Source organism: Scyliorhinus torazame, chromosome 22 (assembly GCF_047496885.1).
Source record: "Scyliorhinus torazame isolate Kashiwa2021f chromosome 22, sScyTor2.1, whole genome shotgun sequence".
NCBI lineage: Eukaryota > Metazoa > Chordata > Chondrichthyes > Carcharhiniformes > Scyliorhinidae > Scyliorhinus > Scyliorhinus torazame.
The window spans coordinates 105,479,501-105,496,374 of record NC_092728.1 but is presented as its reverse complement, the minus strand read 5'-3'; the positions used below and the strand labels follow the sequence as shown (position 1 = coordinate 105,496,374).

Sequence of the window (16,874 nt, the reverse complement as noted above, 5' to 3'; positions counted from 1 at the left end):
GTAGGCTTCTTGCACATCAGACAGACCCAGGCTAGAAACTACATATTGGTATAGAAGATTGGAAGCACTGACTGAGCCTTGTTGCACCCATGTTCCAAGAAGAGTTAGAGCACAGCAAACCAATTTTAATCAATTAATTTCACAGGTGCAAGTCTGCTCAATCCTCAAGTCATACCCAATGGATGTGGAAAAAAGACCCAATGACCTGTTCCATAACCTGATACTTGCAGCACCTTTCATATTTGCATACATGTATACAAGGGATGTTATAAATTAACCTTAAGAAAATAATGGAAACTTAATTTGGAGTCACCATTTTGAAATCAATTTTGATATTGTAGAATTTACTTCAGGTCTGCACAATTTCCCCCAAGTATTTACCAAAAATAACCACTCAAGATTCATTGCAATCAAGTCCTCAAAACATTCCAGGTTAAAAGCAAACACGCCACACACTTTTCGTGTACACATTTAGTTTTATTGTAACAAAGCAACTTGTACACTTTAAACGTTTAAAACGGAGCAATTTTCCTTTCCAGTGAAACAAAAAATTACATAAGAGAATGTAGATTCCAATAAGATTCTACAGGTTGTCACTCCTCCATCTGCTGTGGGGTTCAAATCGATTAATATTTAAAATTGTTGGCTTTGGTTGCATGGATGTTGTAAAAATATACAAGGCATCAACATGCTAAGTACAGCCACGTCCTCAAAATACCCAACAAACCCACCCATTAGAACCCAACCGCCTGCATCTACCCCAGGTGCCTCAGTGACACCCCAATTTGTTACAAGAGAGAAGAAAACAAGGACTTTATGGTAACTGCTAATTGTCCACATCACATGGAAACACAGTGTAATCTCTGGGCCATAACAGGTAGGAAAAAAGCCTATTCAAAATTATCTATAGTCACAGCACAAAGGCAAAAATAAATTCTGGGCTTCTAGCAGAGGGATGGGTTGGAAGGGGCGGGGGTGGGGTTTAAAATAAAAAGTAAAAAAAATACAATCACATTACTACAGAAGATGGTGTGCTGATCAGCTGATGCTAGGAGAATTCATATCAGTTCATGGAAATGACAGAGAGAGATTGCCACTGTAGTTTGCACATGTAACTCATCCCAATTGTGTATAATGGTTTAAGGACCTCAGGAGAACAAGGAAACTGAGCACAAAAAGACAGCAACTTGCTCCCAGGGACTAAAGAAAAAAAAGTAGGAGAGGTGAATATCAACAGCAACCAGATCAGTCATCTTCGCCTTCTTCCTCCTACAAAGAAAGGGGAAAAAGTTAGTGCAAGGGAGCTAGATGCAGATTTTAAAAATCAGAACTTTCAGAGAATCCTCTAAAATAATCATTTTTTAAAAAAATTTAGAGTACCCTACCAAATTCATTATTCCCAATTAAGGGGCAATTTAGTGTGGCCAATTCACCTACCCTGCACATCTTTGGGTTGTGGGGGTGAAACCCACGCAAACACGGAGAGAATGTGCAAACTCCACAGACAGTGACCCAGGGCTGGGAGCGAACCTGGGACCTCGGCGCCGTGAGGCATCTAAAATAATAATTAACAGGTGCAAAACTTAAAGAATTGCACGGAGTATTCCAATTTACTCTTGAAGTGTGTTAGAATTTGAGATGTGCGTGAAACTTTCAAATTTAATGGAGGAAGCAAAACGTAGCAAAAGCATTCTCCCATTTGACGAAAACAAAGTTATTGGCATTCCAGCATTTAACTAAAATGGCAATTTTCCTACTGCATGTGCACTCAAAGCCAGCTCTCTTCCCCCCCCTCCCCCCCCCCCCCGAGCCTGCTCTGGTTTAAAAAAAAAATCAAGCATCAGGTTACACTTCATGCCAAATATCTGGCCCAAATCTCATGTTGGTTCAGTGATGTGAATAATGGAAGACTTGTAAGAAAGGGGATTCCATTTGGACTGACTCAATGCTAGAGGCAAGAGGCACATTTTGCCTGCTGCAGCAATTAAAAGTTTACACAAATGTTACATTTGGACCAGGAGTTTTAAAAAAATACAGCACTTGCCTCGGCTTCTTCCCCTTCTTCCTCCTCCTCTTCATCCTCTTCCTCTCCCTCTTCATCCTCATCTCCTTCTTCATCAATGTCCTCCAATCCCTCTTCTTCCTCTTCATCTTCATCTTCTTCCTCACCATCCCCTTCTTCATCTTCCATATCGGGAACCTGGCAACATATCACAGTAATTAAACTTTTTTGTCAAGAGGTATATTAATGCAAAAGCTCATCACAATGCTTGTACAGGAGGCACAGGGTGTCATCAAGCACCAGGGGGACAACATTGGTTCTTTAAATGACATGGGATTTAAGTATTAAGTAACCGGCTGTTGCGCAAACAAAATTAGTCTCCTGAAAAATTGTGGCACTATGCCAGACCAATAAAGAGCCAGAAGATTGAATATATAAATGTATACTAATTCACTAAAGTAAATCAGCACCTGACCCTAGAAAAATCAACATACCACCCAAAATTCTAAAGTAATTTTAAAAAAGCTCCCTAAAGACACGCGATTGATTTCATCCTCTGTTTCAGCTTGACTGCTCGGTGGCGTGGAGCCATTTAGAATAACTACCCAACAGGCTCACTCTTTTGTGCAGGAACAAACATTGAACTTCCTATGAGAAGAGATGCAATCACTGCTGGTTGATTATCTGCAGCTCTTATGCCAAGTAATAAGTAATCAAATAGTTTGCACACTTAAAACATTTTTTTAATTAAAAGAAAAGTATCCAATTCATTCTTTCCAAGGGGCAATTTAGCGTGGCCAATCCACCTAGCCTGCACATCTTTGGGTTGTGAGGGCGAAACCCACGCAAACACGGCGAGAATGTGCAAACTCCACACGGACAGTGACCCAGAGCCGGGATCGAACCTGGGACTCGGTGCCGTGAGGCAGCAGGGCTACCCACTGCGCCACCGTGCTGCCCATAGTTTGCGCACTTCAAGACAGTTTTCAACTTCACAGAAGGAATCAAGAACACTCACCAAGTAGTACTGCAGTGGGTTTGGCCAGATGTCATCCTTGATAACCTCTCCCAGCTCGTCTGCACCTGCATCCGAGTGATCAGTAAACCAGGTGAAGAAGCTTTCTGGTTCTTCATGCTGTCGCTTCCTGCCCGCTTTAGTCTGTGACTGGCTGGAGCGCTTTGTCAGGTCCTTGAAGTAATATGGATATTTAGTTATGTGTAAGGAATATGCTTAATTGCATTACAAGTATACAACACAAGATTTAGATGCACAAGCAACTGGAGTACAGCATTTAAATTCAGTTTTAAAAATAGAATTGATGAATTCACTTTAGCACAAAGGCTGCAAATAAGATGCAACAAAACATATGATTCAAAATTAAAGTGCTGAGAATAGCATGAAGAACTATGGAATAAAGCATGTTTAATAGCAACCAATGTCATCTAAACTAACTGCAACGGTACCAAGTTGCTCAAGCAATGTTTGTTACGACAATTTTGCCAAAATATCCCTCCTCAAGAATCGCAAATTATAAGGGAGGAGACAGTGGAAGAGAGGACGACGATAGCTCTGCACCTCAGTCAAAATCAATATAGAGACCCATTGTTTCCACAGCAGAGACAAGTGAATTGAACTGATATGGGATTGAAACTTCAGGGCTGTACAACTCGGTATCCGAGTAATTTAAGGGAACGGGAGATTGCTCATCAGTTTAAAATCTAAAGAATACTTGATATCTGGCAACTAAATGATGCAGGAGTAAAGTACATTGAAGGTGGAAAACACAGCAGTTATGCAGCTGTTGTGAATAGCAGCGAGATACTAATTCAAATGCTAACTCCTTTCCATACACTAACTTATCAATGAACTGAGCAAGATATGCAACTCATCTGCCAGTTTGAGACTCATTGCCACCTAGTCAATTTATGAATGACTGACCAATTCAGACAAATTCCAATTTTGCACAGGAACAATTGTGGAAACAAAATTAGGCAAATACTCAAATCAGTGTGCCAAACAAGCTCCAACCCAATTGTACACATCAGCTTTGAAGTACTTGCTGAAATTAAGCAGTCAGCACAATACATTGCTCTCAGCCCCTCATGACGAGGCAGCGAATAACTGTAACAAACATCACCCACCTATCCTTATCCAACCTCGAGGTCGAAAGATAATGAAATTCCAAGTCACAAGATCAATGCAGATTTTTCAGGTAGGACAAGCTTAGGAACGGAGTATGCCATTCATCCCTTGAGCCTGTTGTCATTCAATTAGATCATGGCCAATTACCTCAATTCCATACACTTGCTTGGCTTCTTAAACTTACCCACCCTACCAAACCCAAGTTAAAATGTTCAAATCATTCACTGTCTCAACAGAATTTTTGGAACAAATTTCCAGATATTGGCTATCTTTTGCAAGAAGCTTTTCCTGACATCATTCCTGTACTCGTGAAAATCTCAGCATAATTATAGTTTTAAATCTCAGCATAATTATAGGTTTTAAAGAATATACAGAATCAATCATGAGATTAAATAAGAGTCAAGAGTCCAGTTATGCATACCTAGGTGACTGGTCTTACCTTTCCTGGTTTCCACTTGATCTCTGTTGATTTTGAAGATGGATCTCCATTTTCATTCAGATGAAATTCTTTGGACAGAACTTTATTATCAAAGTATGGGTTCTCATCAAAATACTGAAAACAAAAGTTGCCCATTAGTTTGTCTTCATAGTGCCATTAAGAGAAAACCCAGATATTATTTGAGTAATTATTTGTGAAATAGCAGCACCAGACAAAGTAGTGGTAGTCCAGTCCCATCTTTGATACTTCAATTACTTAAAGCAGCCATATAAAACATTCAGAATCTTAAGTGTGGCACATTTATTGAAGAGAATTGTAATAAAAAGATTGCACGAAGAATTAAAAGTGGAGCATTCGCCAAACAATTGAACACTTGGTAGTTATCCCAAATTATCATTGCTTGACAATACAGTTGGCCTTGCACGTGCAGAAAAACAAATCTATTCCATGAATACTAATGGCTAAACAGAACACCAAAAATCATTGAGTTAACTTTCCTGTACTTGAGAAAATCTATTCAAGAGTATGTAATTCAAAAGATTTCTGTATGTCAAACCTTTTACAACCATGGCTCAATCATAGTACATTTACTTGAAACAGAAGACGGCTCAAGTCCCTCTCCAGAGACTTCAGCACAAAATGACAACGGATTTGTAAATCTGACGAGTGAATGTTTCATAATCAGAGCCATTTGGATAAACCTTTTAATTATGGGCCCATCTGCCTGTAGAGGAGCTGGGAAGTTTTCCCAGTAGTTTGGTTAACATTTATACTTCTAGAAAAAAAAACAGACGTAAGTGGTTACTTCCCCCCGCTACTTGGGGAACCCAGTGTTGTGTCTTTATATTCAATCCCTAGATATGAGCAAGTCCAAGATATATGACCCATCATTAGATGAAGTGGAAGTGGGGCAAGTGCAAATTGTTTTCCATCCAAGCATCAACTACATTTTAAAAGCTATTTTTTGGCTTGGTTGTTGGGTACGGTGGAACACCGAGAACATGAAATGAACCAGTATTTAAGACTATTGAGAGTTACAAAATATCGCCCCATCCATCAGAAAAAACTGGCATTAAAAACCCAAGTTCCTTGAAACAATACCTTGCTCACCCACCTGGCATGAACAGAAAACAACTAAAATCAAATAGGTGAAACATTTTGGTTAACAAGTCACCCTCTCGTCAGACTTGGTTTTAATCCAAACAAAGCTAACTGGATTAATATCTCCCCAGTCTAGCTGTTTGAGGTTAATCACCACAAGACAACCCTATAAAACAACCCCCAATATCAGTCATTTGATTATTAGTGTCAGAAATCAAAATGCCAGCTTGACACATGAAGGTGCGTTGTTCAATATTTAAGGCAAATGCAGCTAGTCAAGCAACATGCCATCTCTATTGAATGGATGTTTCATCCTTAATGCAAGAGACTGGAAAGATTAACAGATGTTTTGCCAATGGGTGAACACAACAATTAATCCCAAAGATTGAGGCAAACTGGCATCCCTGTTAGTGCTATAATAATCTTTATTGTCACAAGCAGGTTTACATTAACACTGCAATGAAGTTATTGTGAAAAGCCCCTAGTCGCCACATTCCGGCGCCTGTTCAGGTACACAGAGGGAGAATTCAGAATGTCCAAATTACCTAACAAGCCAATTCAGAGATCTTCACTAATTTGGTACAGTTAATTGGATCAATCACCAAGACCACCGACTTGCAATAGATAAATTCATTTTTAAAGGTTTAAGGAATTAAGACTTTTTTTGAGGGTTAAAAATCAACAATTCTAATTTGTGAAAATGAGTGCCTTTGCTGTTGCATTTTACAAATACACAAAATGCAAATTGAACCTCAAGACAGACTGGCAGATTTGAAACTTCCTATACAAGTTATTATTTCTCAAAATAATTTTTCCAATACCATCTTTCAATAGTTTAGCCCTCAAAACAAATTTGCTTTTAATACTCAATCCAAAATTAGTCCAAGAAAAATGCACTTACAAAATCTATTCTATAGCCTGATTTGATATCTTCAAATTCTGTCACCTCCACTCTCGTCAGGTAATGCAGTGCCTCCTCATCTTCCTCTCCCAGAAGCGCAGATACTGGAACACATAAGCAATGTAAGAATAATTACATTTTAAACCAAATTGTTTGGTAATTTCAGACTAACGTTGATGCATCAAAGTGCAACAACTTTTTAAGCAACTTCAGGTCTAGAGTATTGATTTAAAATGCAAGAATCTCATCAGTCACAGAGGCAGCAATGCTGTAAATGGATAAAACTGAAAAAATCTCATTAACAGAAGACTACATGCTCAAGATCATTGCAAGTGAGGCCTCCAAGTTTACCAAAAGGCATACAAAATGGACTATGTGCAAGACAATCTGATCAGGCACTCCATCATTGTTGCACATGTGGAGAACGAAAGGAAATCAGAAGGCTCATGCAATACATATACACTACAACGTCCCCGGCCTGGCTCTTGGTAAGATGTGCGAACAGATACATCCACTGACCACTTTGTTCCATTTTACATAATACATATCTAAACTATTTCTTCATTCAAAGGAAGAAAAATAGGGTGCACTTAATAGGCAAGATTAATTTCATAGTCCTATCCAACTAATCCAAGCATGCATTTTCTAAGTTCAAAGCTCCACTGCCAAGGCCAATGTATTAATTTATCTCTTCGGTTAGTGGGATCATGCTGTGCATAAACTGGCCACCACAATTTCCCTACATTACAATAGGGTTGGGAAACGTAAAGGAGACCACACTCCCACTCTGGAATGTCAAGGCAATAGGCCATGGAAGGATTAAGCACAGCTGCGACTTCCTCAGATGGCCTGACATTCAGGTTAAGGTATGGCACTTGTAAAGAAAGAAGAGCAACTCGCTGAAGAAATCTGCCTCAGTAATAATCTGGGCTTCTACAAAAGGCAAGAAAACTCTTTTAAATGAATTCTCATCCTCCGTCTCGGGATGCTACACGCAATCAAGTTTAAAAGCACAATGACTGACCTTCTCAGCTAGTAAGCAACTAACTCTCTCTTCCCCTTCCCAAAATGTGGAGAACAAAATTGTTTTTGCTCAGATATTTTCCACATGGCTAAGTTTGGGAGCAAAAACATTTGATGGAACAATGACTTTTGTTAACATACAAACACTCAATTTTTACATGTAAAAATAGGATTCAATCAAGTTCTAATTTAAAGCTGAGCACATCTTAACCAAGCTTTAGGATTTCTTCTAATCAAGGCAAAAGAGTTGCAAAGCATTATCACAAAATCTTCAAAATGGGCAGTAAGTTATTAACTACTGTAGGCCAATGGTCCCAAGTGCACCATAACGTAACTTGGCAAACAATCACATTATCAGCAAAAGCGCATTCAGAGTGGTAACTATAATCTTGGCTGTAGAAAGAGCATAACCCAGTAAAACTAGCACAACACAAAACAAGCTCTCAATGTTTCAAAATCGTCAAGGTTGTGGTTTGCTGTAAAGACATACCGACTTTTGATCAGTGCTGCAGTAAACAGCATGTGCCTCTAGAGGTCACCGTTAAAGGAAAGGCAACTAGTAGCACTCATGGCAAGGAAGTTCATAGAAACTTAGCCTATACATTTTGTCTATAAATCTATGACAAAGATCATCTAAAGTTTAGTCACAATTGCTTCAATTCCTTGAAAGTTGAATATGTTCCATATAATCAAAAGGTGAAGTCACACGGGATCGGGGCGAGCTGGCAAGATGGATACAGAGCTGGCTAGGTCATAAAAGGCAGAGTAGCAGCAATGGAAGGGTGCTTTTCTAATTGGAGGGCTGTGACTAGTGGTGTTCCGCAGGGATCAGTGCTGGGACCTTTGCTGTTCGTAGTATATATAAATGATTTGGAGGAAAATCTAACTGGTCTGATTAGTAAGTTTGCAGACGACACAAAGGTTGGTGGAATTGCAGATAGCGATGAGGACTGTCAGAGGATACAGCAGGATTTAGATTGTTTGGAGACTTGGGCGGAGAGATGGCAGATGGGAGTTTAATCCGGACAAATGTGAGGTAATGCATTTTGGAAGGTCTAATGCAGGTAGGGAATATACAGTGAATGGTAGACAGTCAGAGAGATCTAGGTGTACAGGTCCACAGGTCACTGAAAGGGGCAACACAGGTGGAGAAGGTAGTCAAGAAGGCATACGGCATGCTTGCCTTCATTGGCCGGGGCATTGAGTATAAGAATTGGCAAGTCATGATGCAGCTGTATAGAACCTTAGTTAGGCCACACTTGGAGTATAGTGTTCAATTCTGGTCGCCACACTACCAGAAGGATGTGGAGGCTTTAGAGAGGGTGCAGAAGAGATTTACCAGGATGTTGCCTGGTATGGAGGGCATTAGCTACGAGGAGCGGTTGAATAAACTCGGTTTGTTCTCACTGGAACGACGGAGGTTGAGGGGTGACCTGATAAGAGGTCTACAAAACTGAGGGGCATAGACAAGAGTGGATAGTCAGAGGCCTTTTCCCAGGGTATAGGGGGCATAGGTTTAAGGTGCGAGGGGCAAGATTTTGAAATGTACGAAGCAGGTTTTTTTTTTTTTTTACACTGAGGGCATTGGGTGCTTGGAACTCGCTGCCGGAGGAGGTGGTGGAAGCAGGGACGATAGTGACATTTAAGGGGCACCTTGACAAATACATGAAGAGGATGGGAATAGAGGGATACGGACCAAGAAGTGCAGAAGATTTTAGTTTGGACGGGCAGCATGGTCGGCGCAGGCTTGGAGGGCCGAAGGGCCTTTTCCTGTGCTGTACTTTTCTTCGTTCTATAATCAGATTCCATTGTAATCAAACACCCTTTCAGTAAACTGGATTACACAACAAATTTACACAAAAATTGTGAACAGGTGACATTAGAAAAATCCCTGACATTCAAGTTCACGTGAAAATTGTACCCTCCAAGTTTGTTCTCCCGACTTATTTAGTTTAGCCGTTCTTTAAGAATCAATATAGTCATCAGCAATGGTTTGCCTTAAAAACTATCGCATTTAGTGCTTACCTTGTGGGTGGTTGACGAACGTAGTCACCCAAAAGTTGGGGATTTTGGCAATGAGTTCTGACCGCTTCTGGAAGTATGGCTGACGTAGCTTGTTGTATTTTTGCTCTACTTTCAAAATTTCCTCACTTGCCTGTTCATTCAATCTAAACAGAAGAGATTTTTAAAAAACACTCGAAACATGCACAATACGTATTTAATCTACACGGTTCAACTGTCAAACTGACCAAACAGAGGCAGGGAAAACAGAGTTGAAGTCAGAACTGATAAATACAAAGGTAACGTGGTTTATTCTTAAGAAACAAAATTGTCCAAAAGAAACTTCCCTGCAAACAAAGTGGCACGGCAGTTGTACATTTATGGTTGCAAGAGAGATTTAAAACAATATGGCCAGTAGGCAGTAGTTTGATCCTGGAAGTAGTGCGCAAAATAAGTTTTTGTATTCTACCAATTGCTCATCTACGAAACCATAATGTGCTTGTTACAACAATAGAACCAGCTATTCAACTGTAGCAAAATTGCAACTTCTTTGTATTGGACATCAAAAAAACTCCCGATTCAGTCAGGAGTAGTTTAACAGCAGGGAGACTGGCTGTTTCCACATCTTCAAAGATACCGTAGGAAATATTATAAGCAGGTTCTAAATCAAAAGGGCCAATGAAATGTTAGCCTTTTACCCAAAAAGCTCGAGTATGATGGGAAGAAATTTTTGTTCTAATTATGCAAAGTCCTGGTTATACCACACCTGGAATGTTGTGTATAAATCTGGACATTGCATCTTAAATTCACTAGAATGCGGCCAGGGCTCCAAAGCATTAACAAAGAGATTTCAGAAACCAGGCTTGAACTCTCAAAGTCATAGAATGATCAGTCAAAAAGGAGGAATATGACCAGGGCAGGCAGCTGCTGAGGACAGTGTGATGCACCACTATGGGCCTGTGCACAATCAACACCTCAAAAGGTGAAAAAGACCACATGCTTTTGGTATGTGAGCTCAAATAATTTGGCCATTCCCAGAGACTTTCCTTCAATCCCATAAACTAAATGCCTCCAAGAGAAGACCAAATACAACCTACCAATAGATCAAGCTAGCCAGAATTATCACCAAGAAAAAACACCTCAAAACACATAAAACATGGTCCTGTTTATGCATTTAATTAACAGGCACCATTAAGTATATGCAGCGATTTCAATCTGTGGAATACAGTATGGTATTTGAAAAATCATCCTATGAACAGACATTTTAGTTTCTGGAAATTCACATTATTTGGTAATTACCTTTAATTTCACAGAAATCGAGAGTGAATGTACATCATACTAAGTTTCAGGACCACATCAGAATATGGCTCAGAAAACAAGTGAAACAATGGAAACTTTGAAACCAAAGACCACTTCCGTCCGTTGCAACATCAAAATTATTGCTGTACTATATTTTAAAAATGCTGCTGGGGTTAATACTTAAGGATGAAGTTCATTCAACTGCAAAATCATACACGGCTTCCTTTACTCTACCTGTCTATTTCATTCTGTACTTCATCAATGTGTTCAATGGCTTCCTGTTGCTCTTTTTCTGTAAAGAAAGAAAGTTTAAAATGTCACAAAATTTGAGCCGTTTGATCAGCACATACCAAATCCACTGTGGTTAATTCCAAAACATTAAAACAAGCAGATCAAATGTGGGTTTAGTGTCAACGTTCCCTATTTTCTTTTCTCAGACTGGCAATAAAGGCAGGCGGAAAGTTGTGAACTCTGCATCGTGCATGATTTCCTATGTAGTGTGTGATGAAACACACTGCATTACATATTTAAAGGCGACGGATAAACTTGGGGAGAATATGAACAGCAGACCCTCCAAGTTAACCTTGCACACGTTAAACGCAATAAGTTAGCTGACGGGGAAATTTACAAACACATCTGCAAGAGTGGAGATGGGAGCGAAATGTGCCACAAAAGCCACCCTCCGGGGGGAGCGAAAAAAAAAAGCAACTCGTTTCTTTGGGCTCACCTATTGCCTGGAACCGTGGAAATCAAACAGCAGACAGAGAGCCCCCCCTACCACCATTGAGAGCTAATTTAAACCCGGGAGGCGTCAACAATCCGCCGACAGCCCACGTTTGAGCTCAGTGCCGCTTCCCTTTGTGTTGAATGAACCCCTGGCTGAATGATGAGCCGCGTGGTTCCTCCCCAGAGGAAGTGGCCGCTCTAACATCGGCATTTCAAAATAAAATGCATGGCATGGCAGACAAAAAACTTTTTGCAAATTCGGCGTTTGCTCAGAGGGCTGGCCTTCGCACCGGAATTTTGGGATGGGGGGGGGGGGGGGGGGCGGGGAAAAGAGTATTATTTTTAAAAAAATATGAACATCTTTGCACAATTCTAACGGATGCAAACATTTTCCATTCATTTCCCCCTGCTGCAATTAAACCCTGCCAGCCCGTCCCACCTTTCCCTCCAGATTTTTTTTTTTTTGTTGCGTTGCTTTGTTTTTCTTCTCCCGCGGGGTCGCACACATGCGGATTCTGAACACCCCAGGCAGAAAGGACTGGGAAACGAAAAGCGGGTTTTAAATAACGGGGGGGGGGGCACTTCGCATCGCCCGCAGCCCCGGCAAAGGGAAAATAAAGAATAGGATGCCCGTAATCCCTTTAACACCAGGCCTCGTGGTTAGGCCTCTCGCCCCCAGCCCGCCGCGGGACCTCACGCCGGGACCTGTGCGTCCTCCGTGTCCGCCGCAGGTTTGACGTGGGAGGGCGGGCGGGAAAGCGAGGGGGCGCGGAGGCATCCTCACCTCGCACGGACGAGCAGGCCGCGGCGCCCCCGTTTCTCTTGCCCGGTATCATGGCGGCCGCCTTACACAATGAGGGAGGGAGGAGGTGGAGAGAGTCTGTCCTTTTTTCCCTCCCTCTATGTGGCTTCATAAACATGGCGCCGGAGTGAATGGAGTTACCCTCCCTCCTCCCGCCCGCCCGGCCTCCCAGCTCCTCTCCAGGCCGACCGAGAGGGGGAGCGTGGGGCCGCCATTCCGCGCGCACACACACACATTATATCTAATACACACACACAGCGGCCTTCACACACCTCACGCACACACCGACACGGATTTAAACCACCACAGCCGGGGGAGGGGGGGGGGGGAAGGTCGCAGCACTAAATTTACCTGAGGTCTCGTCTGCTCCATCATGGTTCGAGTTCACCTCTTTTTTACTCATCTTTGTCGCTGGGACCGACATCTTGGAAGAAGGAGGGAAAAAAAAAGGGGGGAAATAAAAAAAAAGAGGGAAAGAAAACAAATTTGCCGGAAAGCCCTGATTTGCAGCTTTCGTTGAGTGATCTCCCGCTCTCTTCCCCCTCCTCGCGCGCGCTCTCTCTCTCTCTCTCTCTTTCCCCCTCGATGGCTCAGTGGCTCTCGCGCCTCTACCACACCGGGGAGGGGAGAAAAAAAAAAACGCTCGAGCTCAGCCGCCGCCGCAACACGCACGCGCGTCCCCCCCGGCCCTTCGCCCAGCTCAGCGCGCGTGCGCCGGACCTCACGCCGGGGCGTCGCCTCCCATTGGCCGTCTCCGGTGACGTCAGGCGTCGGCGCGAGGGCGGCGGTGACGTCAGGCGGCGCGCGGGGGGGAGGGGGGGTGCACCCATCGCCATGGCGACGGGGGCGTCCTGACTGGGTCGCGCACACGCTGCGCGCGACGTGCGGGCGGGGAGAATTTCTTTTCGGTTGTTTTATTTTTTTTTATGGTGTGGTGGTGGTGGGGGGCAAGCCCTCGACGCTGGAACCCACGTTTTATTGAAAAGTAGAGGAGTGGGGGTTTGGGAGCCGTTGGGCGCCGGGCCATGTTCACCGATGAGGTGCTGGAGGCCGTGTCGGTCGAATCGCGCTGGAGACGAGCGCCCGAGCTGTGTGACGCAGTTTGTCAAACGGCGGAGGTGCGACGCGCCGACGTCTGCGTGCAGCGGCGACACAGCGCCGGCGTGAGTACGCAGACCGAGCCGCCCGAGTGCCGAGAGCGGCCGGCCGTGGATGGGAGCGCGGAACCTTCGATCGATTCCCCGCGCCTACTCCGCTTCCTCCGCCAGGTGGAGCCGCTGGTCAGCAAGGAGTTAACCCAGAACAGCAGGAGCCACGCCTTTGATGGGTTTGAAGTCAACTGGGTGGACCAGCCGCACACGGTGAGGTTTCAAACAACTGTTTAGATTTTTACAGACATTTTTGCAAAATGGGACCCTGGATGAGTGTCCAAATACATGCAAGTCAATGCACTTGCGAAACGAACTACTCTCCCACTTTGGACATCTGGTGGGTTAAATTCACGTTGCAACACTGCCATTATTTGCCCCCCTCCCCATCCCTTTAATCCATGCCTCCGGGAGAAGCAGGCTCTTACCTGCACGGCAAAACCCACATCACGTCGCGCTCGTTCAATATGGTAGGACGCCAAATGATACCGAATAAAGCCAGATGTTGGAAGCGTCAGGCACCACCTGTCCATAAAGGAAGGTAGGGTCAATATCGGGCACATACAGAGCAGGGATCATTGCATTGGATTTGTTTTATTCTCACCTGTACCGAGGAACAGTGAAAAGTATTGCTCCATGTGCAGCTCAGACAGATCATTCCATTCATGAAAAAAAACATGGGACATACATAAATACACAATGTAAATACATAGACACAGGCATTGGGTGGAACATATGGAGTGCAGTACTACACAGTAGAGAAGATGTGCGACAAGATCAATTCAGACCATAAGAGGGTCATTCAGGAATCTGGTCGGGGAAGGAGCTGTTTTTGAACCTGTTAGTGTTCTCAAACTTTTATATCTCCTGCCTGATGGAAGGAATTGGAAGAGTGAATAACCCGGGTGGGAGGGGTCTTGCTGCCTGCTTTCCCAAGACAGCGGGAGGTGTAGACAGAGTCAGTGGATGGGAGGCGGGTTTGTGTGATGAACTGGGCTGTGTTCACAACTCTCTAGTTTCTCACGTTCTTGGGCCGAGCAGTTGCCACACCAGGCTGTGATGCAGTTAGGATGCTGACTATGGTGCATCTGTAAAAATTGGTAAGAGTCAAGATATTATTAATCCTACCTTTTTCTGCCTGAACAGCTGAGTGTATTTTCTGTTCATTTTTCAAATAAAGAGTTGACTGGGTAAATTTATCAAAACCTTATTATTAAATACATTCAATATGTTCACAGTATTTCTAGACATAAATGCTGATCATTAGCATTTTAATATTTATCTGGAATTCATACTAATTGTAGTGTCATTTTATTTAACCTCATTGGAAAAGGGTGTGTTCCTGCAGCATATAGTGCACATGGTGTCTGTAGAAAGAAACAACTTCTATATCACAGTTTTCTTGATCTCAGGATACTCAAATACACACAAGCTTATATCTCTACGTTTAGCAAACACTTTGTCAGTTATATCCTGACATTTGGCAAATTTCTGTCATGCAGGTTCCACCTCGACTTAAAAATTCCTGATTGATTGAAATGCAAGAATATTATCCATCTTTTAGTTGACATGTTGATCCAAGACCCTGCCTGCTTTCTAATGCATGTAAAATATCCCATTGCACGATTACAAAGAGCAGGATCCCTGATTTCAGCCGGGAAGTGAATTAATCAAATCTTTTAATGACATTTTAAAATATGAAGGAACTTAACAATAGACTTCTTTCTCTTAGGTATGTGAATGCCTTTTAAATCTTGGCGATTTTTGTCAATTCCAACCTGGATTTGAGTTTATTCTTTAGCCCAGAGGTCTGATTGGCTGTTTGCAAACTCCAGTCTGAACTTGTGCAGTGTGCTGAATTTTGTAGTATTTGGTTAGCCCGGCAGGATAATTATTTCACCCAACTTCAAAACTTTGTGCAATAGTTGTCTGTGTATAGCAGTTTCCATTTATGTTTTTTCAAATAAGTTTAAATCATTGCCAAGTTTAGAGATTACTTTGGTTTATAATTTGAATTGAAAAAACAGGACTTGCCTTTCACAACCACGGGAAGTTCCAAAGCTCTTTGCAGTTAATGAAGTACTTTTGAGGTGCACTTCAAAACACCTTTACTGTTGAAACATAGTAAATAAAACCTGAAATGTAATTGCTGGTGGGAGATGTAGGAGTTCTGAATGGGAAAACCAGATGTGTGAGTTTTCCAAATGTCTTACAGAAATTAATTCCACAAAGCGCATACCAAGGAGCATAGAACAGCAAGAAGAAAGTGGTGGATGTGGTGGGCTTGCAGTTCGGATGATGGGGGCGGTGACCAGGAGCTTGATGGGCTGAAGAAATGATTAATGCTCCTCCTTATCTGCAAGTCACATTCCCCTCTTGTGCTTGGCTTGCTAACCTACATGGACTCCCAGTCTTGATTTTAAGAATTCTCGTGCTTGTTTTCAATCCCTCCATTGCCTTGCTTCTTCTTATCTCTGTAATCTCCTTCAACCCCACAACTCTGAGATATTTGTGCTTCTTTAATTCTGGCCTCTTGTGCAGACCCAATTATAATCCACCATTGGTGGTTAATTCTTTAGCTCCTGAAGCCTCAAGGCCCAGAATTCCCTCCTGCACCCCTGTACCTCACTTTACTCCTTTAAGACATTTCTTAAAATCTACCTCTTTGACCGAGCATTTGGTGATCTGACCTAATATCTCCTAATGTGGCTTAGTGTTATAGTTTGTTTTGGAATGTTTCTGTAACGTGCCTTGGGAGGTTTCATTACACTAAAGGTGTTATATAAATTGTTATTTATTTTTAAAATAAATTTAGAGTACCCAATTCATTTTTTCCAATTAAGGGGCAATTTAGCATGGCTAATCCATCTAGCCTACACATCTTTGGGTTGTGGGGGCGAAACCCATGCAAACACAGGGAGAATGTTCAAACTCCACACAGACAGTGACCCAGAGTCGGGATCGAACCTGGGACCTCGGCGCCGTGAGGCAGCAGGGCTAACCCACTGCACCACCTTGCTGCCCTTATAAATTGTTATGGTAAATAACTTTTAGTTTGGTAGTACAGAATTTGAATGTTGCTGAAAAAAGACATCTTGTCAAAGATTTTCATCTTGCACTCATCAGGACAATGGCAAGAATGGCAATGTCACAGGAAACAACTTCACATTGTAGGAGAAGAGGCTGCTGATTGGTTGGCAAGTGGATTCTGGTGGACTCAGTTGATGGTGACTGACAGTTTACTGCAAAGCTTTGTTTGAAATTTAAATCAGGCATCTTGACTCAGATT

The 16,874-nt window shown here is 42.5% G+C and overlaps 2 protein-coding genes across 3 annotated transcripts in view; one reads left to right on the top strand and one right to left on the bottom strand.

Annotated features, from left to right (window-relative positions):
- Positions 1-456: 456 nt before the first annotated feature.
- Positions 457-13,086, bottom strand: LOC140399316 (protein SET-like). Of its 2 annotated transcripts, none has more exons than XM_072488836.1 (8): positions 12,789-13,086; positions 11,144-11,201; positions 9,635-9,777; positions 6,587-6,690; positions 4,585-4,698; positions 3,021-3,191; positions 2,045-2,200; positions 457-1,269 (listed from the first exon to the last, which is right to left on the bottom strand). In XM_072488836.1, exons 1-8 carry the CDS (start codon positions 12,859-12,861, stop codon positions 1,246-1,248), a joined length of 843 nt encoding a protein of 280 aa, XP_072344937.1. In that variant the 5' UTR covers positions 12,862-13,086; the 3' UTR covers positions 457-1,245. The 2 variants fall into 2 exon arrangements, with proteins under 2 accessions (XP_072344937.1, XP_072344936.1); XM_072488835.1 differs by lacking the exon at positions 12,789-13,086 and adding an exon at positions 12,420-12,492.
- Positions 13,087-13,283: 197 nt separating this feature from the next.
- The window catches only part of dync2i2 (dynein 2 intermediate chain 2), a 67,859-nt gene continuing 64,268 nt past the window's right edge, over positions 13,284-16,874 (top strand). Inside the window, exon 1 of the mRNA XM_072488834.1 lies at positions 13,284-13,798. Coding sequence (XP_072344935.1) covers positions 13,463-13,798 — 336 coding nt within the window. The 5' untranslated portion in view covers positions 13,284-13,462. The remainder of the gene's footprint in view (positions 13,799-16,874) is intronic.